This window comes from Platalea leucorodia, assembly GCF_965183815.1.
Source record: "Platalea leucorodia genome assembly, chromosome: 1".
Classification (NCBI taxonomy): Eukaryota; Metazoa; Chordata; class Aves; order Pelecaniformes; family Threskiornithidae; genus Platalea; species Platalea leucorodia.
The window spans coordinates 113,474,650-113,501,846 of NC_138823.1; the positions used below are offsets into that span (position 1 = coordinate 113,474,650).

General features: G+C 41.0%; 1 protein-coding gene across 1 annotated transcript in view; it reads left to right on the forward strand.

Annotated features, from left to right (window-relative positions):
• ITGA9 (integrin subunit alpha 9) overlaps positions 1–27,197 on the forward strand; it is a gene marked incomplete at both ends in the record, with an annotated part of 229,450 nt that overhangs the window by 114,797 nt on the left and 87,456 nt on the right. The window contains 2 exons of the mRNA XM_082327280.1: positions 5,168–5,323; positions 18,421–18,497. Coding sequence (XP_082183406.1) covers positions 5,168–5,323; positions 18,421–18,497 — 233 coding nt within the window. The remainder of the gene's footprint in view (positions 1–5,167; positions 5,324–18,420; positions 18,498–27,197) is intronic.

The following is a 27,197-nucleotide window of genomic DNA, read 5'->3' on the forward strand; positions in this document are numbered from 1 at the left end:
AGAAGTCACCCTGACAGTTATGTGTGTTTCCTCACTCGATGCTGTTGAAAATGACTTCATATTCATTGCTTTAAAAGACCACGTTTCATCCTTTATTCCTGCAGGACTCTTGCTGTAGATTGTGGGGATTATTTACATCTCAATTTATTTCTCAGCCCATTGGCCGTAATTAAAAATGGAATTTGGCGCTTTTCAGAGCCCCTGCTGGAGACTTTCACCTTGTAGAAGAAAGGAGATTAGATGTGATGATTTATTGGGCTCATGTACAGTCCCCTGACTGTACTGTGGCATTGAGCCGAAAGAAAGCTGAAATGATATCCAATCCTTTCTGGCAACCACTCACACCATGAGCAGAGTAAATCCTATCCCTTGACTAAAACCCTGTCTTGTTCCATCCAAATTTGCCCGAGTTCCTGATGTGTGGGGGCTCTTGGTAGCACAAAGTTAAGGTTGGAGAAGGCAGTGGCTGCCTGCCAAGGCAGTGTGCCTTTAGGATGTTGGAATCTGTGCCTGTGTTTGTGTTGTCACGATGTGCCTTAGGCTGTACCTATGAAAAGCACAGAAAATGATTTCTTACAGTCATCACACTCCATCTTTGAGAGGGAATTGGAAATGATGTTCAGTATCACAGCTCCGACATTTGATCATTGCTCTGTGATTACTTTTCAGATTTTTAGGACTTTCTGGTACTAAAGGCAAAAAGAAACGCAGTCATAAATCTGGCAGAGGCTTTGCTTGCTTGCTTTCTTCTCCCCTGCTAAGCCAGAAAACAAAAAGGAAGAAAAATGTGGCCATGCCCAGCTTCTACCACAGCATTTAAAAAAATGCTTATTTCTTTGAGGTGATTGTTCTGGGAAAGGAGATGGCAAGCCTGCTCTTTGTTAGGGTGAGCTTTCAGGATGATGGTGTCTCTCGAAACATCTCTAAGTGCCTTATTGCTTCCTTAGGTGCTCTTAAAAGTGTGCTCTTTTTGGACTCTTGAGTTCTTTGTCTGTGCTAGATACTAGTGAGGGATCATCCTGTAACACCCTCGATAAAGACTCAGCTTGTTCATACCAAAACACCTTTTTCTTCAGCTAGGAATGGTGTCGTGCAACGTGTCTCCCAGGAAAAGATAAAAGATCCTGACGAAAGGATACAGGTGGCTAGGCCTGTTTCCATTGCAGGAGGGGATACTGGCAGAAGGGTAATTTATTGGGACTGAAGTGTATCGATTTCTGCAAAAGCCTAATTGCAAAAGTTTCTTATGTCCAGAATGAAATCTGGTCTGAAAGAGAGAGAAGGGAAAAAACCCACCACCTTAGAGAAACTGCTTGTAAGAACAAGAAAACTATGTAGAATAGCTGTTGGCTTGTGGGAAACACAGCTTCAGGTCCCCAGTCTCATTCAGGCACAGTGAAAACCTGCAGCAGTTTAGTGACATCCAGTCTGTACAGACTGGATATTTATTGCTATTACTCACTGAACCCTTGTTACGCAGTTGTTTCTGTTGATAATGTGAACTCCTTGGATATTACACGTGTTTTAATATCCTCCAGACATTTTTTTTCCATTAATGAAGCTGTGTTGTCTGTGTGCTACTATTTGCCAGGGATGCTTTTTCATGATGCAGAAGTGACTTTAACCTTTGACACTTCCTCGAAGCATAGCAGCGTCGTGGTGAAAAACTGTGAATACACGCAAAAGCTGCGTGGAAATTATTGCCCTTGGCAAATTCATTTCATTAGGGCCATGTAACTGATATGAAAAGCAACACATACAGTTTCCTTGACTTGAAGGATTTTTTCAGTCTATCTCAAACCTGATTGTTGTTGCATCTTTTGACTTCCTTTTAGAAATCAGAATACTTAAAAGCAATCCGTGGGCTGTGTCATCAGTACACGACTCAGCCACTGGAAGCGGTACGTTCGGGTAGAGTGAAAGAGAAAGAAACTGGGTGTATTTCCAACCTAAAGTAGTACTTCTCCAGATTGCATTTGGGCAAATATTCATTATTCTCTTTACGTGCTCGCATTCCAGACAGTCTGTGGTGTACCTGCGAGGCAGAACTGTCTTGTCTCTGTCTTACTAAGGACAAATCCCACAGACCGTCGCCTTCGTGTTTGTAGGATTGTGAGCAGAAGGGACTGAACATGTGGCAAAATTAATAACTGGGTAGCATTCATACTTTCATCCTTAATTAAAGACAAGTGGGTATGTGAAATATATTTCCCCAGGGCTGTGGTGAGGGAATATCCACACATGTAATTAATCTAGCTGCTGGAAGTCACAATTTCACCACTAAAATGAAGCAGAAAGAGACACCAGCGAACAATATGGGCACACTCCAACATTCATTGAAGTCAATGGGAAACTTGTCTTTTGACTTCAAAGGGCATTGGACTGAACCCTGCAAGATCATATTAAAACACTTAGAAGTCGTTAAGCACTTATTCTTGCCATACAGCAGTAATAGAGCTGGAAAAACTATAGGTGGATTTTAATTTAACCCACTCCCTACATTTTTAATTGTTCTGGTTTACACAGTTGGTTGCATACAGTTGGATTAGGTGGCGATTTGCCTGATGATTTATTGTGTTTGACTGTTGCTGCATGGCATGCTCTTTTATAGTCTTGTTTCTCTGTATACATAGTTGTCTTGTATGCTGATACAATCCTTGCTTAAGTTAATACACATGGTTTTCTGTGAGAGCAAAGCTAGTAGCTTCTGTGAGTTGTAGTATTGTTATTTAGTAATCTCAGTACAGTACAACTCCTACCCCAACGGTGGGACTGTTGAAGGGGCTGAAGACATCAGTGTCTTTTCTGCCAAGGGGATTAGCAGTGCCCCAGAGTATGCATGGTCCTTTTTATGGGATGGGGAAGAGGTCACAGAGCTGCCATCACCACTGCCGCTATGTCCGCTCTCAGTCGGTGTCCATTACCAAGAAAGCACAAACCGCTCCAAGCAATGCACAGTCTAAACTTTGGGTGCTCTGGGCTGCTGCTGGGCACAGGGCACTGGCAGACGTTGGTAATGGGAGGAAATTCAGGGGCTGCCTGGAGGCTTCAAGGTGCAGGAGGGGAAATGTCATCTAACCTGGTCTCTGCTATTAGTCACCCAGCTAACCGATGATTTGGGAATTTGGTTAGCCACTAATCTTTGTCTGACTTCAGAGATCTGCGGCCAGTCAATGTATTAGAGAGAGAAAATGGTTGCCTTAGAATCACAGAATCATAGAACCATTAAGGTTGGAAAAGACCCTTAAGATCATTGAGTCCAACTGTTAACCTATCACTGCCAAGTCCACCGCTAAACCATGTCCTCAAAATTGCATTGCATCTCAGTTACTTGTTGTGGTTGGCAGGCTGTGTTCAGAGAAGTCCGCTAACTGATGCAGGGTGAAGTTGAGAGTTGGCCCATTTGAAGATTTGTTTTGCTTACTTATTTATTTATTGCCTCAATTTCATCTGTGCTGAATTCACGCTAAGTTTTTAAGTAGCTAGAATTGAAGAGGAATGTTTGCCTATGAAAAGGTAGAGCATTTGCTGCTTCTGTTTTCTGGTAAATTGGATTTTGGAAGTCAGGACTGAACAGAGCACAATGAGCATTTTGTCCTCACACAGCAAACTGGATTTAGGCATCACACGTTGTGACAAATGGTATGAGTTATGTGGCTTGGGCTCCAACAACAAGAAAAGGCAATCCTTTCGTCCCATCAGATGAATAATGTGGCACCATTTAATACATGTGTTATGAAGCTTATAGCAAATAAAGAAACTGAAAAACTTTCTTCCTTTACATACTGAAAGTGTTACTGTGCTGAGGTTGGGGAAGCTGTGAGCTTTGCTTTCAGAACTGTGCTGGTAGATGGCTTTTTTTGCCCCTGCATGTTTGTAATCTTGTTTTATAGCCACATTGGTGTCTTTACCCATCCATTCATTTCATTGATATTGCAAAACAACAATGCAAGATGGAGTTTTCTTTCCTTTCAGTGAGTGGAACACACTGGAGGTCACCTCAGTCAAAGTCTAGGATTTAGAAACCCCAGAGATGAAGATGATTTGCTCTTTGCTTCCACATTGTGGAGGACTAATGGAAACACTTCCTATTTATTTTATTTTTTAAGAAAATGTCTTGGTTTTATTGAAAAACACTTGATTTATAGGTGTGCCAAATATGCCACTGCTTCTGTGGAATGAAGAATAGGTCCCGAAAAAATAACTAATTTTTGGTTGACTTTTTTTTTTAATCTTCTGAGTTGTTATGGCATAATGCATATGATGTAATATAATGCTACAGGCTTGGGGAAGAGTGGCTGGAGAGCTGCCTGGTGGAAAAGGATCTTGGGGTGTTGGTCAACAGCCAGCTGAGTACAATCCAGCAGTGTGTCCAGGTGGCCAAGGAGGCCAGTAGCATCCTGGCTTGTATCAGGAATAGTGTGGCCAGCAGGACCAGGGAAGTGATCATCCCCCTGTACTCAGCACTGGTGAGGCCGCACCTCGAGTCCTGTGTTCAGTTTTGGGCCCCTCACTACAAGAAGGACATCGAGGTGCTGGAGCGTGTCCAAAGAAGGGCAATGAGGCTGGTGAAGGGTCTGGAGCACAAGTCTTATGAGGAACAGCTGAGGGAGCTGGGGTTGTTTAGCCTGGAGAAGAGGAGGCTGAGGGGAGACCTTATTGCTCTCTACAACTCCCTGAAGTGAGGTTGTAGCGAGGTGGGGGTCGGTCTCTTCTCCCTAGTAACAAGGGACAGGAAAAGAGGCATGGCCTCAAGTTGTGCCAGGGGAGGTTTAGGTTGGATATTAGGAAAAATTTCTTCACTGAAAGAGTAGTCAGGCATTGGAACAGGCTGCTCAGGGAAGCGGTTGAGTCCCCATCCCTGGAGGTATTTAAAAGATGGGTAGATGTGGTGCTTAGGGACATGGTTTAGTGGTGGACTTGGCAGTGAAGGGTTAACGGTTGGACTCGATGATCTTAAAGGTCTTTTCCAACCTAAATGATTCTATGATTCTATAATGTGCTTATTCCTGTTTGGCACAGAGAACAATAAAGGAAGTAGAGAAGCCTACTTCCTGTCTGCAGTGTTGAATATAAAAATCTGCTTTAATTGTATGTATAATTGTTGTATATAAAAATCTGCTTGCCTATATACATAAGTGAAATATCCGTTTGTTTTCTTTTACAGAAAAGAGTCAAAGACGTCATATCTCCAATTGTATTTGAAGCTGCATACAGCCTTGGGGAACATGTGATAGAAAGAGGAAAAGAGGACAAGGAACTACCTGCTCTCAAGCCCATTCTCCGCTGGAAGAAAGGACAAAAGATAGCGCAAAGGAATCAGGTCAGCTTTGAACCATGCTATTTCCCTAGAAGCCCTGTGGCTGAACTGACAGCAGAAGCGCATGTAAAAGGGGATTGCCAAGCTCTGGGTCTTTTGCACACAGTAGCCTTTTTGTACAATTCCTACTGTTGCTGACATCAGTGCTTCTCCGTGATGTAGTAAAGTCTTGTGCTGACAAGGTTGGGTGGCGCAAGGTGAAGTCACTTTCTTGTTTCAGGATGTTTGTGCTGGGAAGAAGGAGACTGAATAAGGGAAAAGGATGAGAAAGGTCCTGCTCCTTCTGGTTCTTCCCTTTCTGTAGGAGGTTCCTGTGAAAGACTTGGCCCTGGCCTTCTTTCCAGGTTGAGTCTTCATTAGTACTGGAGGGACAGGGCTGGCTCCAGGAAGAGACATGGGAACTTGCCCTTCTCTGTGAGGGGAGAACGGTGGACAGAATAAAGAAAAATTTGCCTGGCCCAACTGCCCTCTTTTCTTGAGGTGTCCTCACATCCAGTCATGTGGCAAGGGAACCCACTCCTGCTGTTATTGCAGGACATGCTGTACTAAAATAGAATGGTTTTGTTTCAGAGAAAGGTAAAGTGCAGGTGCAGCCGTGTATTTATTAGGATCCTATTTTGCTCCACTGCAGTGCAGAAAACCCTTTTGTCTTTAATTTTGGTAAGAGCGAGAGAATTACCTTAATTTCGAAACACTTCTCATTTAGAGAGTAGAGATCTTTTTTCTTCCTTTTTTTTTTTTTTTTTCTTTTCCCCCCATCCCAAATTGTTCCCTAAGGAATTGAAGTGTATGCGATTATCCCGCCTCTGTTGTTTGTCTGTTTTGATATCACTGGTATCTTTGGAAAATGCTGGCCAATTTTGGCAGGTTTTGACGGGAGTGATTGAGGCAGTGCTTATGAAGGTATGAAACACCTTCAGGGTTTGTGAAGCAGGCAGCCATGTCGAGGAGAGACCCCATTAGTGACCTTTTGAAAGACTCCAGCTTGAGCACAGTCCTTGTAGTTGCAGGACAGCCTGCTGAGGAAGGAGCCTGCAGGACAATTCAACCTCCCACTGTGCCAGCACCAGAACATCCAAATGTGAAGCTCGAGGCTCCACAGGGAAAATCAGACTTCTGTGGCTTGCAAAACTTCTTGTGTGTCAGAATTGCAGGATAATTTAGGCTGGAAGGGACCTTTGGAGATCCAGTTCCTTGCTCAAAGCAGAGCCAACTTAAAAGTTAGATCGAGTTGCTCAGGGATGCATCCAGGCAAGTTTATTTTCCGAAGCATGCTTACAGAGTTATGAGCTGGCCTCATAATAGGAATAGGAAACTTTAAAAACAAAACAAAACGAAACAAAAACCAACCTGTGAAAAGTCTGTCTGGAGTCTCAGGCTTTTAGCAGTGGATTGTTAGATCTGTTTTTTGACCCCGGGAAGCTCATACCTGTTAAGTGATGTTTGCATCATCATCATCTATAACATTACTTTCTGATGCTGCTCATAAGGATATGTTGTGCTGAAATTGCAGACCCCTGAATGCTACTCAAAAAAGTAACTAAAATACTTAAGAGATTTGCTTTGTTATATACCCAAGTGTTTTGAAATGAGTTTGGCTATAATCCTTGTACTTAGAGAAATGACTATTTCTTCAGGCATGCTTTATTTTTATAAAGGTATGAATGAAAGATGGGTCTAAGAATTACTTATTTTTGTGAAGAGGAATTGTATGGCTGTTACGTATCTGAATGGTGTATTGTTGCAAACATTATGATGGGAATTTGTGAAGAACTTTGGAACTTGAGTAGTGTGCTGAAAACCTAAGTGTGACATGAACGAAACTGCTTGGATGCTTTACCACTGGGTTTACACTCAAAAGGTCACATCTTGCCCTGCAGGCATAGTGTCAGATCAATATTAAAATACCTAAATGCTGAGATTATAGAGAAGAAACAAAAATATGTTGGAATTTCCCTGACTTATTTTCTCATGTAATTTGGATGAGAGGGAGCTAGTTTAACAATCTCTTTCCATTTGCTTTCCAGATGTTGTTCACTTAGCTTGGTAGGAAAAGGATTTTGACATCGGGTGTGCCTGCAAGTGGGCTTTCAGCTAAGGAAGTGGGCAGCACTTCAGAGTTAGTGTGGCAGTCTTGGTGACAAAGCCCTGATGAGGTAGCCTCAAGGCACGGTGGCGGGGTCCTCAAAGACTGATTTCGTGGGAAAATCAGGGCGTAGTGTCCTCTTTCAGGATTCTTGTCATCTGACAAGTAGAAATTGTTTTTAAAGGCCAAAAGGGATAGTAGGACCAAAGCATAAACCAAAGTTTATATAATAAAGGATTTACATCTTCAAAGAATCTAATGATTCTGGAGGGACCTGATGATTTGGAAGTCCAATTCAAGACGGATTTAGCTTTGTTTTCAGAAGATAAAGCATGGGTGAGGGCAGGTGGACAAACTTAGTGTTAGTGCTTGTACTGGTCTTTAAATATAGCTGCTTGTGTGTAGTTTTCAAAAGCCCTAGATCCTGTTGATCCAGTAAGAAGGGGCATTTTGAAATCGGAAATGTTGCATCTGTTGCTTCAAGGTGCCATTAAGATACTGTTAAGAGGCTGACACCTTGCTAAAAAGCCCAGGTGGCCGGTTTTTGCGAATGAACGCAGGAGAAGCTGGAAGTAGCGAATAGCTGAAGAAATGGGAGGGAGCTGTGACTGGGCAGGAAAGGGGGAAGACTTCTGTCTTTCAGGATCCTACTGCAAGTCTGCTAGACCTACTTGAAAAGCCACACATCTTGCAAATAGGGGGGCTTTATGATCACCTAGATATGATTTTATTTAAACTAAAGTGATGTTAAAGCTGAAGTGATCACTTTCACTGAAATTTCAGTTTGTTTTTCATGAACCAAATGTTCCCTGCATGCATACATGGCTTCCCAACCAGAGTGTACAGCCCTATGGCTCACAAACAAGGAGGCAGGAAAGCCATCAAGTGGCCTCTTGACGTGAGAATTGAAGATTATGTTGAGCATATGAAGTTCTTCATGGTGCTTTGCTCTAATGCATTAAAGAGTCAGCTTGGAAATAGTGTTCATGGAAACCCACCACCAGAAGTGACATCTCCATAATGACATAATCACAGAAAAGGATTTTGTTGGATATTCATCCTTTAAATCAGTATTACATTGCATGTGAGAGAACAGTCTGGTCTTGTACTAATCACTTAAACCAAAGCACAGCTATAATATTAAAGGAGTGTATGGATGTGGGATATCATTTGAAATGTTTTTATTGGTCACCTTTATTTTAAAAGATTGCAGCTTTTACTGTAAGGCAGTGCAAAATGCTTGTATTTGAAAACAAAACAAAAACAACCCTTTACTGTTCAGTGAAGGAGCCTGCTTCTGTTCCTAAATAAACTGTGCTTGGAACAATCAAAATATGATAAAAAATTTGAATGTCTGATTGATTTAAAGAAAAGAATCTTAACTGAACTTTCCTAAGGAAAAAACATGCAATTGTGGGACTTCATGTGTTGGCCATTTTTTGTAAGCAAAGAGGGTCTGATACTTCAAAATGAGGTAATAATGTAATTAAACTGGCCTGAGGGACTGTTTGGCCCAGGATACAGTAACAGTTGATGTCTCATGGATTTAATTATTTTTTCATTCTTCTATATGCTTACCAGAAACTATGGTTGCCATAGCTTGGTGTAATTACTTGTGGTAGCAAAAGCAAATACTTAAGGGTTATGTGTACATGTCTATTGATAGATATCTCAGCAACTTGTACAATTGTTGGGTGGAGACTGGTTGTGTGGAGAAGATTACAGCTTTCCAAGTTGTAAGTGGCTAGCCAGCTCAGTTGCTCAAACAGAAAATCTCTGATGGGTCAATATTGGGTGGGGGAAAAAAAGATTCTACTTTTTGAGTACATATTATGAACTTTAAAACTTCCCACCCTGAGGATGACTTTCCATTAGCTTCTTTGTTGCCTCCCAAAACCAGTTGCTACCTCCATCCACTGGAAAAAACTAATAAGTCTTCTTACTTCAGGGAAATTAATGTGTATTTAGAACTTGGTTTGGCTTAGTTCATCATAAGTGGTTTGTACTATAACATTTATTTTTGTATACCCACTGTATAAATACATGTCAACCAAGAAGGAGAAACATCTCCTGCCAAATACAGTGGGGATTTGTTCCTAGTAGTATCCAGTAATGTATCTTAGAGTTCAAAATGTGGTATGCTAGAATTCTGCCTGTTCTAAATACTGTAATAAAATCACCTGCTGTTATGTGGATGGAGACACCATTTTGTTATAGGAAAATATTCTCAGTAGATTTAATTGCGTCAGTGTCTTCAGGACTTTGGGAATGGTCTGCCATAAAACTGCTTGTAAGTTATAAGAAGAGACAGAAAATGTTTAGGATGTTCTGTTCCCAGCTGTGCCGCTGACTTGCAGTGAGAATTGGGGTACAGCGCTGCACCTCCAGGTGACTGAGGCTGCACGTCTCTGGGATAAATTTCACCTTTTTAAAGCAGAGGACTATTTTTTTGAAATACTTGTGTTTGAAAAGCTGGTTAAGTATTTGCACATAAATTAGCTTAGTTGGCAGGTATGAAAGTATAGGAGGATTTTTATGGAGCTGAATTATGAACACCTTTAGTGATTTTTGGTTTGCTGCACAACTAATGCCATTCTCTATTTTAAAACATGCACACACACCCCTGGTCTCACACTGAGGACAAAGCAATGACCGATCTGGACAGGCTGAAAAGTAGTGTCCATACACATGGTGTGGTCCAGGTTTGTCAGTGGTGCCTTCTCCAGAGCAGAGATCCCTGTGTGCCTCCTTGAGTCAGGTCACATCTCTGCCAGCAAACTGAGCTGTGCCTGGGGCATTTGTAGGCATTGGAGTGACATCTTTATCCCGTTAAGCTGCTGGAATGGCTCTTGGCACGGTTTTAGCCTGTGCCAACTACTGCAAACTATTCCCAGGCATGGGTCAGGAGTTAGGGTGCTCCTGTCTTGGAGGCCAGAGCAGTTTAATTTACTGCTACAGCTGAAGCCTCAGTACCTTAGTATACCTGTTAGTAGCTGGATAGGTGGAAAGTTGAATGTTAATTGACTTATACCCAGGCACATAAGAAGTCTTTGGGGAGACTGCAGGAGTCAGCCTAATTGCCATGTTCCAGATGAAACATTTTGCCACTAAACTCTTTCCTCCTTGGGCAGGGCAAGCTCCAAATTATCTTCTGCATTTATTCTTGCAGGGATCCACTGTGTGCCACCCTTCCTGCTTAATTGCCATTGTTTTCTCTTTGGTTGGAGTGGGATTGCTGAAAGTGATGATTTCCACTCCTCCCTCTGCCATCCCTTTGGTGGTGCCTGTCTTTTGCTCTAGACAAGTTTGGTCAGAGTCGGTGCTGAACTGGCAGAGACTGGGTGCTGTTTGTGCCAGGAAATCTGGAAAGGACCCACCCTGAGCATGTACTGGATTAGGCTGAGAATTACATTTGCCTGCTTTTTTTTCTGTTGTTGTTGTTGAATGGCAATAAAGAGGAAAGATTTACAAGTCTGGAAGAGATTCAGAACTGAACAAGAACAGCAGGTGTCCAGATGTGTTGTACCTCTGAAATGTTTATAATTAGCAAACTCGCTGAAGTAAGAACGAGTGGAAAGTAGTGCCTCTGATGGTATGCATGTTTCTGTATGCTCGTTCTTAAGCAATGACAGGCTTGGCCAATAATTGTCCAACTTATTTGTATTCCTGTTTAATAGTAGAGGAAAAACAACATAACTGAGAATGTGTAAGACAGGGTTTAACCCTCAGGTTTAGATCTCATGAGCTTCCTAAAGAACAATAGCCAATATCATATGCTAATATACACACGAACACACACACAGAGATGTATAGACCTTCATGTCTTGGCATATATGCCAGGGGAGGGTTGGACTACAGGCTGATCCTGTCTTAGGTGGTAGGACGTGAATAATCTGATTTAGTTTACAGGTTCTTCAAATAAATAGGTAGAGAAAGGTGAGATGATGACATAAGCATTTGCAAGCTGAACCCTAACTTAAAATCCTACTGGGTAATTTCTGCAGTTCAGCGTCACAGCATGCATTTCATTTCCAAACTACTCTGTGGGTGGAGAATTGTAATTGTAAGAAAGGGGGAGTTCCTGCTTATGTGTGGAGCTATGAAAGAAAATTGTAATATTCTTAAAAAGCCACAGAGACAGGTGACAGACTTCAGGAAGCCAGGCTCCATTAGCTCTGTTCGTATCTTTTCAGAAGTTGTATGAAGGATCAGTAGAGCTTAATTGGAATACCTGACATCTTGAGAGGAGATGATATGATAGTATTAGTTCATTCAGTTCAGAGTTTTAGCTCAGTGCCACAAAATCCTTGTCAGTTCAGAGTAGCATTCATAAATACAAAACTACTGAAATGCAGGTGGATTATACTAGAGGACTTTCACATATCCTTGGGGGTCTAACTGAGCTAAAGGTAGACATAAATTGCGTATCTGATGTTTGAAGACTTTTTTTTTTGTTTCCAGCTGACAAAACAGCTGCCACATCTGTTTTTCATTTGTCATTGTTATTATGCTTTTATATTTTTACTTACACAATTGTGTGATGAGTAACAAAGGTTTTGACTCTTGTGTTAAAATGTTTAAATATGAGAGCATCCTGAGTGAAAAAGATTCATCTTACACAGTTCCACTTTTAGTAGTAGAAATAAAGAGGTTTAGAGTAGAAATGTTCTTGAATATCATTAAAGAACCCTCCTGAGATGATATAATTGAATTATTCTGTAGTCATCCAAAATAAATGGAAGACCATTTAAGACAAGACAGGAAAATATATTGAGAAATGTGCTGCAGAAATCCATTCTATAATAGTATGGGGAGATGGGACAATTAACCCGATAGGTCTTTCCCATCTATTGTTCTATGAATTTATAAGGTCTGAAGTCTTGTAAAATGAGAACACTATTTGGATGATTTGAACTGTTAATGATTTAGAAAAGAAAAAATTGCCTCAGCCTGAAAAATGAGTGAGTCAGACTAGAAATCTAATAAAGCTCTGAAAGGCTGGGAGTGTATTTCTATTGCCACCAATTGTAATTCTTCACCCCAGGAGAATATAAGGACAAAAGATTGCGTTGTTAAATCCACTCTACTGCTGTGAGGAATAACTAATACATATGTTTATTAATTTATGCTTGCCTTCAATAGCTAACAGGTTTCATGCCTGGTCTTTTCTAAACAGCTGATTTCATTTGGGAGTTCCTGTTCCTCTTACATTTCAGTGTCCCCTCTCCTTTTAAGCTTGGTGCTCCAGACCAGTTTTTAACACCTCCTGAAAGCAGGATGCAGCTGAAATAGGGGAGAAATTATTGCATATGGCCTTGGATGGCTTGACAAGTGGCAATGTGCTAGTCATGAGCCGTAGGCCCAGAGTCTTCCACTCAGTAAAGAGGATGAATTCCCCTGTAGCCTTCCCCAGCTGGAGAAGTTCGACTTACATGGTTGCACCCTTACTAGTGTAGTAAAATAACAGAAACTGGCCAATAATAATTTTCTTATGCTAATGCACTATAAATGAGCATCTGTTTTCTTTGCATGAAGACATGCTCTGATGAAGTCTACATGGAGCTGAGGGAGCTTGCTAGCTAACCTTGGTCCCCTGCACCATGCAGTACTGGCACGGGTCTTTGGTTTCATAGTAGGATTCTATTGAACGCTTATTGCTCCCCTGGTATTCCTGCCTTCATCATGTGTTTGCTCCGCCGCTCACTAGGGGTATTGTGGAAATGATGCGTTCTCATTTTAGCCAACACATCTGATGAAACCCTGGAAGTCTTTCACAATATTAACTGCTTTTCTAGTGGGAATTTAAATCAGCCATTTTGCACTTGGCCTAGCAGGATATATGAATGGACTGTTTCCATGAGTAGTATAGTGAGGCATAGGATGTCTGGGGAGAGTCAGTCACTATTTCTTTTTCTTACTGTGGTCGGTAGATCTGTAGGTAATAGCTTTATTTTGCAGGCAACTTGAAAATTTAAAGACAAAGGTCTAGAAGCAGGTTCCTGTGTCTATTTAGGCACATTGATATCTAAGTAATTGATTTGTAAAGCTATAAAACAGGAAATAGTTCCTAGAAAAGGCAATGAGATTTGCGTACAGCTCAGTACTTTTGAAAATTGGATCACGTATCCTGGTCCCTGCATAAAGACCCAGCTTCACCAGATAACATGGTAATAGCCATATAGCATCAAGATCTAAAAAGTAGACAATTATTAGACTAACAAGTCCCCTTATTCTGCATCTTCTAAATAGAATTGCTTTTGTGTTACTAGCATGATCTAATTGCTAAGTCAGCCCTGCACATAGCATAGGGAATGGTGACAATATACTGGAAATCAGTGTAGAGATTGAAATAGTGTATTCTTAACCCATATTATTTTGCATAACCTAAGTTATCCTGCTGAAGTATGTGGCACAGTTTATGAAGTCAAAGGAATGGATCCTCAGTTACCAAAGGCCAGCTTTACCACCTTTTAAAAGGTGCTATCTGAACCTTTTCTAGACTGATGTGTGAGGAAGTAGTTAAAGGCCTGATCCAGAGTGAATCACTATTCTCTTATCCAGACCATAAACCAACATGTTTTCAAGGGTTCTTTTGAGAATCCCGTTTCTCCCCCTTCTCTTCAAGCGTTGTCCTTCAGCTGTCTCTTCCCTTTTCTGTGAAAGTATGGGCACAACTCTTGCTAGAACACAGTACTGGCAGCCTCTCGAAGTCTTGATTGCACATTTTGGCTACAACCTGAAATTTCTGTGTGCTTCCCTGAATTTTGGGACGTTGAATGTCTTAAAATACTTTTTTTTTTTTTTTCTTTGTTTATTGGATGATTTCCAGTATTTTCTGTGGGCAGGAGTGCCATAAACACAGGTTTTTTTGGTTTTGTCTGTTTCCTGTTCTCTTCCCTACTCCCAGAAACATAGATGTGTTTAATTTTAACATTGAAAGAAAGTGAAGCAATTTAGCGAGACAGGTTTGAAATCCCAGATCACCTTCCTCTGAGCAGAGAGCTCTGATCATTAGGCTGAAGTCAGGCTCCTTCTTGCTTGTTTTACCTCCTAGCAGCATTCCTTAGCAGTTCACCATCAGCAGGAAGGAAAAGGAGAATATTTTCACACCCAATACCCAGCAGCTTTGTGCTTAGGATGCCTTAGGATGCAGGAACTAGGGATTCATCCTCCCCCTACTTCCTGAGGCAGAGGACCGTACATTTACCCCGGTCTTTACTACAAAAAGTGGAATTTAATCCGCTACCTCTCTTCAAGAGGCAGAGTGGACACCAAGATACTTGCTTTGAGGTCATGATCTGAGTGCCTGTCTAGACATATCCCCTTCATTATCAGCTGGCTGTAGGTCTCTCCTTACTGTACATTTAATTGTGTACAGGTGTGTATAATCACTCTTTATAATGAGTATATCTTAATGTAGGCTTTTTGACTTACACTCTGGAGGACATAGGCAACATCTGTCTCCACTAACCTTTCAGGATATATCTGCCACATTCCTTGACCTCCCAAGAAGCATCATCTTTTCTACCCAGAAAAGTTGCCACACAGAAACCATGTTTGTCCAGGAAGTGTGGTGACCTGGTGGGAACAACTATGGAGCGATTCCTCATAGCTTCTGGGTTCTATGCAGCAGGAGAGAGCGCAGAGAGGAATCGTGGACCCTGGAAACACTGGATTTGCTCTTTGCTTTGCTGAAGATCTGGTGATTGCAGGAAGTCTGACAGACTCACTGTGCATGCACTTTACATTAACTTTGTGTTTGTACAGTAAATGTGTCCTAGAAACATTGAGGTTATTTTGTCCCTGCTGCTGAGCGCACAAACGCCTATTTGTCTCCTGGAAATGCCCGACAAAAGTGTGGTGGTCTTGAGATAAGAGATGCAGCTGTGTTTCTCATTCAGGACAATTTTTGCCCCTTCTCCCCTGCCTTGAAATTTTTCTTGTATGTATTTCTTATGTAAAGAAGCTTCCTGACCATCTCTGATACACGTATTCAAAACTGTGAGGTACTTGGTACAATATAAGTGGAATCCAGTAAGAATCAATTGGACTTCAGTAAAACCACTGTTCAGAATTCTCCTCTTCACTTTGGGTAACAGTCACTGCAAAAATTATGAAGTGTTTCCACAGTGCAATGAATTTGTTTTGCTCTACTTCCCTTTTTTCCAGTTCTGGGTAATACATACAGCCCATTGATTACCTTGTTCAACACTTTTAATATGTGAAAAGCTCTATAAATCCATAAAACTGGTATTGTAAAGCTGAAACCACTTTAAAGATTGCTTAGAGTTAAAATTAGTGATTATATTGTAGTAGGGCCTGTGCATATCCCAGGAATGGACTCCTGCTCTACCAACATGCAGTGTTGAGTTAGGTACAGTTTCTGGCCCAAAGAAATCACAGCCTAAGTAGACCAAGTAAGGGCACGGTAACAGAATATATAAGCAGTGTTCACAAATGTTATGATGACTTAAAGTGTGTTTACTCCTTAATTCTTTGGGAGGGATTTGAACTGGCAGGAATTAGTCAGCTGGGAAAGCAGAAGAAACAACAGGCTGGGGAAGGGGAGGCTCAAGACAGCAGAGAAGAAAATGGAGGAAGTAGATTGATTGTGAGAATCTACAGGGTTGAGGCTCTAGGAGGCCCATAAAAAGGGGAGGGGGAGTAGAGTCATGGCAACATCTATCCAGACCAGGGAAACAGCGGAAAATAGCAAAATAATCCATAGAGGTCATTAGCCTGCGATGGAAGTGGGCTGCTGAACCAGCTGTGGCTGCATCGATGGGTCCTAGCAGCCGGCTGGACTGGTAATCCTTTCTCCCCCTAAACCTGTACAGGTTCAAGATCCTCCACAGAAGCGAAGGGTTTACTCCTACACAGTGAAGGATCTGGGGACTCATCCTTATTTCTTTCTCGCATCCCAGTGATGTGTAGGAACTTGGGTTTCTATGACATAACAAAATACTCCCAATGTATTTCAAAGTAGCTTGCTGTCTAGTGCATGATATGTTGGAAGAGATATATGCTTGGTAGTTTTAGAAAATGAGGTATTTGTTCCTGCTTTCTGAAGAACTCCAACTATAGATTTAGTAACAAAATTCCAGGATTATTAGGTAGTTACTTAAATGTACTTACAGTACTTTATTCTTTGAAATGTGCAGGTCATATCTTTGATCGCTCTGTTTGCTTTGCCAAGATTTCTGCAATACAAATAGCGAAACTGTCAGGCAAGAATATTTTTACAGTTTATCTTTCTTTCTCCTCTGAGGGTCAAACGGTCTTTCCTATATATAGCTACTATGGTGGCTGAGGATTAATTCTGAGGACTTCTGAGACTATACCTCTGAAACGTGCCATGTTTTGAGAGGGATACCTTGTGCTGGTTCCTGTCTCAGGGCTATTCTTGTCCTTTGGTGTGGTAGTCTTTATTAAAGAGGAAGGGTAAGTTCAGTCCTTGTGTTTAAATCCTCAACAATTTCCACTTCTGAGATCCTGAGAAAGTAAAAGGTGGGAAAGGAAAATGAAAGGGCAAAGTAAATAACCCCAAATGAACTAGCCACCTCCCATCTTTCTTCTTTTTGCAACTCAGTACAACCTAAAGCATAGTTTGATATCTGCTAGTCCAACAACAATTAACTTCATAAAGGTCCACTCCTTTTTTGAGAGCTCTGACAATGTTGAAAAAGGAGAGCAAGATGCCTCCTTAGCCAAGAATCTTCCTGGAGAGACAAGGACTAGAAATCTCTACACCCTCTGGGCTTAAGATTCAAAGTCTTTCTCCAGTCCTGATACAGTTGCACAGAGCTCTTGAAAGAAAAAAAGTATTAACTCTGTATCTTCTTTTATTTTTTTTCCCCCCTGAGTCTCTCCAACCCTATCTGACCATTATGTGTGTCCTGCACAGATTTGCTCTGGTTTTGCATTTATGATTGAAATATATTTACTTTAGTAATAAAAGTCATGAAGCCAAGCCTGTAGAAAGGAACATTCATATAAAAGGAAGACATCAGTGGATTGACAGGTTTCCTAGCTGAACAGTGTTGGCAACCCTCATTTTGGGTATTTCTCCTTTGAATATTTGGTAAGCTGAAAAACACTACAACTCTGAAAGAATGAATCCTCCAGCCTGGAAAGTCTAGTCATATGTTCAGAAAGGTATTGGTCTCTGTTCTCAACAGCAGGGGAAAGTAACCATGATTTTGACAGCATCTGGCTTTCTTGGATGCCAGGAACATGTTCCTGTCATCTTCTTTCACTGGTGGCTGCCTCGTTTAGCCATGACAAACTACTGTACAGATTTGAATAGGCTCATAGACTTCTCATGTATTCCCCTTCCTTTTGCTGCTTAAATAGCATGCCTGTGCCTAGTGGTATGTCATTCTTTCACAGTTCCTAGCTTTATCAATCTGTTAAATTTCCTAAACGACAGTCTTTACCAGAGTTCACAAGATTGGCAGTGCTTCCATTATTTGAGGGTATCACTGGTATGTAACAGTCTTTGTAATTTTCTGTTGCTTGCAGGATGGCAGAAATGTTTCCTACCATACATAAAATCTAAAAAAAAAAAAAAAAAGGCTTAATTCCTTATCTTTAATATAGCCTAGTGAATGTGTTTGGTGCATGATTTCCTTATTTTCAATTCTTAGGACTGAAAATAGTTTCAGAAATAGCTTATTTTCTGTTTCATTTTCACGCACATGCATTGGGAAGAGAAATAAGAGTGCCAGAAATATTTTGTGAGCAGTAATTCTTGTCAGATGAGCAGTGGGAAGGCATTGAGGAAAACCTCTGAGGAAGTCTGGTTTTGGTGAAACTTCTTGTTCAGTTAGAAGAGAATAAAAATGGTTCTGATAAAGATGAGATTTGCCTGCCCTTGAATTTCCTTAACACTCACACCATATATTCCTGTATCACAGATTTTGGTGGGTTTTTATTTCATCCAAGTATGTTCCTTCTTTGAATTTTGATCTTACTCTTTTCATGCTGTAACTGTTCTTTTCTCTGTTTTTCACAGACTGTTTTTGAGAGGAACTGTCAATCTGATGACTGTGCTGCTGATTTGAAACTTCAGGGTAAATTATTGTTGTCTAGGTGAGTAGGTGAACTTTTTTTTCTTTCTTACATGCTAGTATGCTATTCGTTTTATGTAAGATGGCATTGAAAAATCAAAATACGAAAAGATGTGTTATATCCTGACTATAAGGATGATGACAGTGATATCATCTTTAGTGCAGAAAGGTCTTGAGATGTACACAGAATCTGAACTCGTGTGGTGGTGGGCTTTGTGCACATACAGGGCAAGACACCTCCACCTTCCCAATCACAACAGACAAAACTGGAGAAAAAAATATAGCATAGCAGAGAGGGGCAGGGAAAGTAAAGATGCATGCCCAAATCAAGTACCAATGTGGACCATGTAATTTTTCAAAGATGATAAAATACTGTTTATGACATGGTAGGAGTAAAACTGCCTGCAGAAAAGCAGTTTTGTTCAGAAAAAATGTCCCGTGGAAGGTTAAAAAAACCCCTCAGAACATGGCAACTTATCTTCTTCAAATTACCTTTTTCTGTTTCTGAACTTGTAGTTTTGCTAACTCTCCTGAAATACTGCTCTCCATTGTCAGATTCTTCTTGTTGGTAGCTTGGGGAGGTGTGGCTGATTTCACTTTCTTCTGGGATAATAAACCTCATAAAATAATAGACCAGAGGGGAAGTGTTGTGGTTTAACCCCAGCCAGCAACTAAGCACCACAGAGCCACTCACTCACTCCCCCACAATGGGATGGGGGAGAGAACTGGAAGAGTAAAAGTGAGAAAACTCCTGGGTTGAGATAAAGACAATTTAATAGGTAAAGCAAAAGCCGCACATGCAAGTGAAGCAAAACAAGGAATTCATTCACTACTTCCCATCGGTAGGCAGGTGTTCAGCCATCCCCAGGAAAGCAGGGCTCCATCACGTGTAATGGTTACTTGGGAAGACAAACGCCATCATGCCGAACATCCCCCCTTCCTCCTTCTTCCCCCAGCTTATATACTGAGCATGATGTCGTATGGTACGGAATAGCCCTCTGGCCAGTCTGGGTCAGCTGTCCTGCCTGTGCCCCCTCCCAGCTTCTTGTGCCCCTGGCAGAGCATGGGAAGCTGAAAAGTCCTTGACTGGTGTAAGCACTACTTAGCAACAACTAAAACATCAGTGTGTTATCAACATTATTCTCATGCTAAATCCAAAACACAGCACTATACCAGCTACTAAGAAGAAAATTAACTCTATCACAGCTGAAACCAGGACAGGAAGTTTATGTTCTGTCCCTTGTGACTGGTGATCCTAGGGAAACGCCTATTGTTTTGCCAGGATGTAGTCTTCAATTTTGGCATAAATCAGGCTAAAGGTGAAATTTACACATTGCTTCTGTTTCCTTCTTTTCAGCATTTTTAGCCATTTTTAGAGATGGAAGTGCTGATGCGAGTTATTTAATTGTGTGCCAGAGATTCGGCTGTTTGATGGAGATGCTTTCTGTGAAGTGCTTTGCTTTCAGGTCAGGAAAGAGAGGGGAAGAGACTCCTCTGCTTTAGGGGGGTTCAAAAAAAAAAGGGGGAAGTAATAGTCAGGAGATATACGCACGTTTTATATAAGTCTACAGCGTGCTGTAACTGTACTTGGAGACAAAACTGAACCAGAGTCAAGTCTGAGAAGCTACGGACTTCTCCAGACACGACTGAAGTCCACAGGAATGTTTCGGGGGATTGGCTGGGAGCAGGGTTAGGTCTCAGGTTGCCGAGTCCGAGCTTTTACTGAGATTAGTCTGGATTTTTGACCTTTCGCTCGATCTTCGTGGTGAGCAAAATCTGGTGAGAGCTGGAGATGTGTCTGTGCAGACTAGGAAAGCCAGTGAGGGATTTTGTCCTGCAGTTGAGGAATAATCAATAAAAAGCAAGGGACAAGTCCTAAAAACTTGTCAGTCAGTGCACAGTAATCACAGCAGTAAGAGCTGTATTTGCGATTGGAGCATTAGACTGTTTACTTTTATGGCTGTTATTTATGTTATCTTGGCAATTTAAAAGCCACAACTGTCAAAAAAGCTTAGGATATTCACATACAGTTTCTACATTTGTAATAAATGCTTTCAAATCTTCTTTATCAAGTGACACTCTGAAGTCCTGTTTGAAATAAACAGGATATCATCAAATCCATCAAGTCTGCACAGAATGGGTTTTCTTTAGCTAAAGGGCTGTGTAAACTTCAGTTATTAAGAAATCTCTAAAGAAAACAGGTTGGTTTTTTGTGTGTGTGTGTAAAACTACAAAAACATGCTCTGAATTCTGATTTTAGAGAAGTGCCTGTCTTGAAGAATATGGTAATTTTTCCAGCCTCATGTGTTTCATGCTAAAGAAGCCTATCAGCATTTTTCTACATTATTCCTGTTTATGCCAAGTCTGTGTACAAAGCTTTTTTTTTTTTTGTGTAGAGCAAAAAAGACTCGTTTATTACTATCTGCACTAAACAATTGACTTCATTGTTAGAAAGATTATGCAAATGCCTTTGTCTAACTAATCATGTCTGACTAGATTTAGTGGACTTATTATTGGAAAGAATGCAATTAATGACATACATATACATTGGATTGAAGTAACCAGGGTGTTTATGGGAAGGCAGTGGTAAGTGCTGTGACTCAGATCTGCTGCAGCTCTTTGAAGATGTCACTGGACATGTGGATAGGGTGATCCAGTTAAGATCATCTACCTAGGCTTGCAAAAGACTTCTATTAAGATTTCTTACCAAAGTTTCACAAAGTAAGTTAGTTGCCCAGGTCTGAGATGAATGGTGCCTGAGCATTCCTACCTAATTAAAAGGTAGTCAACAGAGAGGAGCAGTAAATAGTTTGTTTCCCTAGTGGAGAAAACTCCACAAGTCCTTGTGCTGGGGCCAGTGGTATTCAGCATATTCATAAATGATCAGGGAAATAATCTGCTAAAAATGAATAGCAAGGTGATAAAGTTTGCTAATCATACTAAGGTATTGAGAGCAATGAAAAGAACAGATGAGGAAGCATGTTTTCATGAAGTGTGTGATTAATCTGTGGATGTTACTGTTAGGGATGTTGCAAATGCTGGGAGTTTACATGGTAGAGAATGGCAAATATGAATGCTGGAAACCGCAGAAATATATCAGCAAAATAACACTGTGTGCCTGCCTTGTTCTTCCATAGGCCTCTTGGTTTTAGACATGGTTGGATACAGGGCGCTCTGCTAGATGAACCAACTTGGTCTGGCTGTTCTTACACACTTTTCATGAATTTGTAGCATGTTAGAGCCGAAAGCTATGCAGAGAGCTATATATTGTAAGGTATGGTTTTGTCCATCACTGTATATAATATGCTTTGAAACATGTGCTGGTTAGAGCATATATGTGCATAGGAAGTTAGCTCAGATTACATTATCATCAAGAGAATTGCTTGCTGAGGTCACTCTTATGAGCTCAGGAACTGCACAAGCTACTCTGATTTAGAGTTCACCTGGGAAGTGTTTGAATCACTAGAATTACCCAGTTAAAAGATTGCACCCAGCTTTGAAGATGTCAAACATGCATACCAAATGACTAATAGGAAAACCAGCTTGTGCTGGCAAGAGCTAATCAGGTCTGCTCTGATTTTGCTTTTCTTGGGATTCTCCTTCTCTTCTGAAAACTTATTCATGTGCCCTCAAACTGGGAGCACTGCACTTTGATAAACAGCAAATAGACAGCCTGGGATGTTAACACTTGGTCCAGGTAATGACCTAATATGTGGCCATTTATCCAAAGTGCTTGAACCAAGAAAATCTGCATATGTAAGTTAGTTAGAAACTTCACTGCTGTTCTGACCAGATATGACTGGGTTTGCCTCATTATTTCCTGTTGCCAAGGTGCTCCTGCATGTGGAAATGGTGCTGCTGGGCAAGCTGAAACCTCCCACTATGAAGCTGGAGAAGAGGGTAGGGTAGGACTGCTTGAAAGTGGGCAATGATAAAAAAAAACCTTAAAGCCTTCTAATTCCATGTGGAAGCTTTTGCAAAAATTTGGGAGGGTCAGGGTGGGATGTGATGGTGATTCCTGTATTCTGTTTTTTTGAATACTTCTGTTATAGTGAAAGGTGTCCTTGGAGACTGGGGCTGAAGACCAGGGTAACATGCTGTACTGGAGTGAAGAGTTAGAATGCATTTATTCTGGAAAGAAAAAGGTTTGTTTTCAGTTAACAGATGAATCTCTTTAAAGCTCGTCCACCTTCGTTAGTATCAGTTTGCATGTAAACCCATCCCAACTTCGTGAAGGGATTGTGGGACAAAGGAGCCAAACTCTTCCTGCATATGGCAGATGGCAAGAGGGGTGAGAGTCATGGGCTGTGGCTTGGCAGGTTCAGATCAGAGATTCGGAAAAACCTTCTTGCGTAGGCAGTTTGTGCTGCGTGGGAATGAGGTGTGCAGAAACGGTGTGCTGTGCCATCCTGGGTTTCAGGACTTGGCTAGATAAGATCCCTGCTGACCTCATCTGTTTCTGGCAATAGTCCTGTATCGAGGAGGATGAGGATGGATTGTATGACATCTAGAAATCCCTTCCAACCAACTTTTCTGTAGTTTTCTGACTTCTCGAGGTAAATCCGCTCTGTAACTTCAGGAAAACTGCCTCAACAAAAAACAGCTCTTAGCCAACATGGAAACACCTGCCTAGGATGGTTATGGGTGTCTTCCAACGCTGTGGCTGGAAACCTGCCTGTGGGACTCCTCGCCTCTCGCTGATGCCACCTCTGCCAGCGAGAATATGCAACATCAGCAGAGGGGACAATAATAATATCAAAGGCTGGACCTGGCAAAGCAAACTGTGGGGATTTAACTTTCTACGGCAGACATTACGAGATAGCATGTAGAAACAGCTACAGTGGCGTGTACTAGTATTGCTGCAAATGGTCTTTTTAGTGGTTGGCCTGGACTTACTCGTAGGAGTATGAGTGTTGTTAGCCTAAAACTACAGATGGCAACTTAAGAGTAAGGAAAAAGGAGCCATGGAGTGTGCTGGGGACTTGGTGAAGGCAGCGTTGGGAGAAACTGAAGGAGCAGGAGGGAGGCGTTTCATCTTTCCAGTCATGACTATTTTCAAATCTATTTTTCTTAAAGAATAAACATGAGGTTTTGGCAGCACAGAACAGAGAGACTACTTATTGCCTCCCCTTCAAAGAGTCTCCAGTGTTAAATCTTGCAGCTGTCACAGGAGATAGCAAAGCCTGGCCCTATCCATGCCGTGTTGCACAGGGGGGGAAGATTTCTAAAGGAAGAAACTTAAAAGTATCTTAGTGTAAAGAAGGTATTTATGTATTGCATACGGATAACTGTAATAACACAACCTGAAACCATCAGAGAAATAGGAATAGAATATTTTGCAATAAACTTTATTTTTACGGCCATAGGTTTCAGACAGCAATAGGAAACCAGTTTTCCTTTCCAGCAATCCAGTACTGAAAAGCAAAATGCAATTAAAGAATGTTCTGTTAGCTATTATTTTCAAATATTGTTTAATATTAAAAATATGTTTATTACATATCATGCTTGACTTCAATGCCTCACTCTGTTTTCTCAGCGCAGCAAATGTCTTTTCCATCCGGTTTCTGTAGCAAATGGCACATTTTTATTGAGCCTCTCTGCAGCTACTTGTTTAGAAGCTGAACTGCATCTGTTTCCTCAAGATGTGCTGGGGGAAACTCTGAAGTAGGTGTTCTGTGGAAGATTAGAGCTCCCTAGCCTTTAAAATCTGCTAATCCATTCCTCTCGTACTTTATATGGGGGAAAAGCACTCTGGTCTTTTAAGAAGAACCTGGAAGCACTGAGGGAGCAGGATTGACAGCAACGCACATCTTGTCTGACATACCAAGGCAGTTTCGGGTCCTGAGCTGATGCCTATCCATCTGATTGGCACTCTGCAAAGGCAACAGTAGTTATCAAGCCCTGTTTGGGCTGTAATGGGAACCAAGTGAAAACTGTGGAGAAGACATTTGAATAACAGTGAGGGTGTTTGAAAAAACAGACTTTCTTCCAGCTATAATAAACAAACCAGCTAAAAAGACCAGAGCAGAATGGGTGGTGGCTGCAAGATGCAGCTAGGAAGGAAATCCTGTATGGCTGTGTAAATATACTGACAGCCCGTGTGTCGCAATGAATAGATCAGCTTTACCGAAAACAAATAGTACAAGAAGAAAGATGATGCGGCATGTCATGTAGCTGCTGCGTTCCAGCACAAGCTGTGCGTATGGTATGTAAATCAGGTTGTAAGCACAGGACTATGAGCCCCCTTGGATAGAAAATGCTGTAATAAATACTGCTATAATAAATATTATAGCAACAGAAAATGTTGTAATAAATATTGCTATTCCTGAGAAAGTTCCAGGAGGAAGTCTGTCTTCCACATATTTATGTGACATGAGGTTACCCTTCATCTGTCATTAGAAACAGAATTACTCACCCATTGGAGTGCTTCTGAGTGTATGTTTGGCTGTTTGGAATAAGCAGCTTGCTTTTATGTGTTGGTTTAGAGCATCCTTAATGGCCACCATTCCTTAGACTCAAATTTATGTTCTTCCCCTACAGACTGGCTGGGGTTCCCATGTATACTGCTGCAAATTGTTTATTTTGGAAATGTGAAGTTGGAAGCAAAAGTCATAGAAAGCCAAAGGGGTAACAGGTGCATTTTGCAGAAATTTTCAAGGTTTCTCAAATCGTGGGATTTTTTTGAGTTGGAGTCAATGCTTTCAAAAGTTCTCTTGTGAAATGGGATTTTTGAGAAATGCCCTTTTCCAGTTGAAAGGTCAAGTTTGTGACTTGGGCTGTTTCTGCTTCTGTTGGTCCCTCTGGAATTAGCCAGAGCATGGACAAAACCCCAGGCTGTCAAAAATTACATTGAGTTTGAAATGTTTCCATTTTAATGAAATGGTAATTTATGAAGAAAAGTATTTTCCAGTATCTTCTGGTCAGCTCCATAGAAGGGTTTTGTTTTTTGTTTTTTTCCCCAATAAATTCCTTCTGTGACTTACTGAAGGATTAACATGTTTTCTGCCAACACTCCTTTTGTTTCTGTGATCTCTTTTGTCTTATGCATGGCTTTGTATTTGATAGGCAGGTAAATGATTTGATGTGATGTTTTGGGATGTAATCTCGAAGTACCTAACCCAGGCCTCACTGAAAAGACAAGGGAGAGTGTGCACCACCACCCTGTGGCTCCCTCCAGCCCTTGAGCTTACAACTCTCAAGTTTATAAGCATATTATTTCTATTAGTGAAGAATGAATAATTTCACATAGGTGACTGACTAGCTATGCAACTGCACAACTGGTTGTTTTGCAAATACTGTGTACAGATGCAAGGACGAATATGCTCATGGACCTATTAAAATCAGTGTAAGGACTCCCTCTGGATCACTGGGCACATCATCAGACATTAGGCACATGGATTTGAAAAATGAACCTCAGCAGTTTCATATCGACTTGTCAAATTATTACAGAACCTGAGCTGAAGGAATCCAGAAATCCTAGATAAAAACATGTGTTATGACAGCTTTGTCCAATTTGCTTGTCACCAGCACAAGATGTAATGGCACAGAACATAGGTTAGTGCAGTAACAGTGCAGAAAGTCAATGTCTTCTGAAGAAAGGAGCAATAACATAAAATTTTGATCAGAAAGTTCAAAACTTTTTGAGTGTATCTATCTCACGAATATGGTAGTGTTTTATTAAAAAAATTAATAAAGGCTTTCACTGATCATAGGCTTTTGCAAACTCATGGAGAAAAGCTGCAAGCCTGTGGTTAAATGTGGGAAGCAAAGCTGTTTCATAAATTTGACCAGGCTCATGCCTCGGCACTTATCTCCCTTTGATCACACAACGGGGATTTGGTTCCAGAGAGGCCTCATGTTTCACGGCATGCCCGTTGTGGTTTTATGCTCCTGAAGTACATCTTAACAAAACAGTCATGATGAGGAAAAACAATATCCTTTCATTTGGAGCTTAATTACATGCTCTGATAATATCTGTTTTTCCCTTCCTCTTCATTCACAGCAGATGAAGAATTTGTTTTCACTTATTTTATCTTTCATTGAACAAACACTTCTTTCAAAAATATTTTCGACGTTCTGTTTGCCCTAGACAGGCTACCCTAAATAGCCGAGCTGCTCAGATGGAGCTAGTTTTCTGCTTTACAAAAAACAACCAAAGAAGAATGAGCAAATGCTATGGTTTAGCATTTCTAGGAAAGCGGTCTTGAGCTTTCAGTCAAGACCTTGTGTGTATAAAGCTGTATGTACCAACATGGATATTTCCAACTCCCAGGACACAAATACGGAGCCATGACTGATGCCACTGCAGTCATGTGCTGCCCACTGGTTACTTGGTCATACCCGAGTGCTGTCCTGACTGATGATCTTTTAAACTACCAAAAGAGTTGTTTCCAGGGAGAAAAGAATGACAAAACATTGGAAAAATGGATATGAGTAGATTGCTTTCTGTTTTCTCAAAAAGTCATACCAAGTTTCACACTCTGATTTAAGTGATTTCATAAATTATAGTATAGTTTAATGCTATTTCAAAGTAATTTGCTGCACTGCAAAGGGTGCAATGAAAAAATGCTTATACCGTTTTGTGTGTATTAGTGCATTTGTAATTCTGTTTGGAATTTAGTCTTTTTGGTGAATCCAGGAAGCAGAATTCTGATTTCTAATTTATATTTACTTTTATTTATATTTTACCTACAGACAGTTGTTAGTGTATTGAATGCTGCAT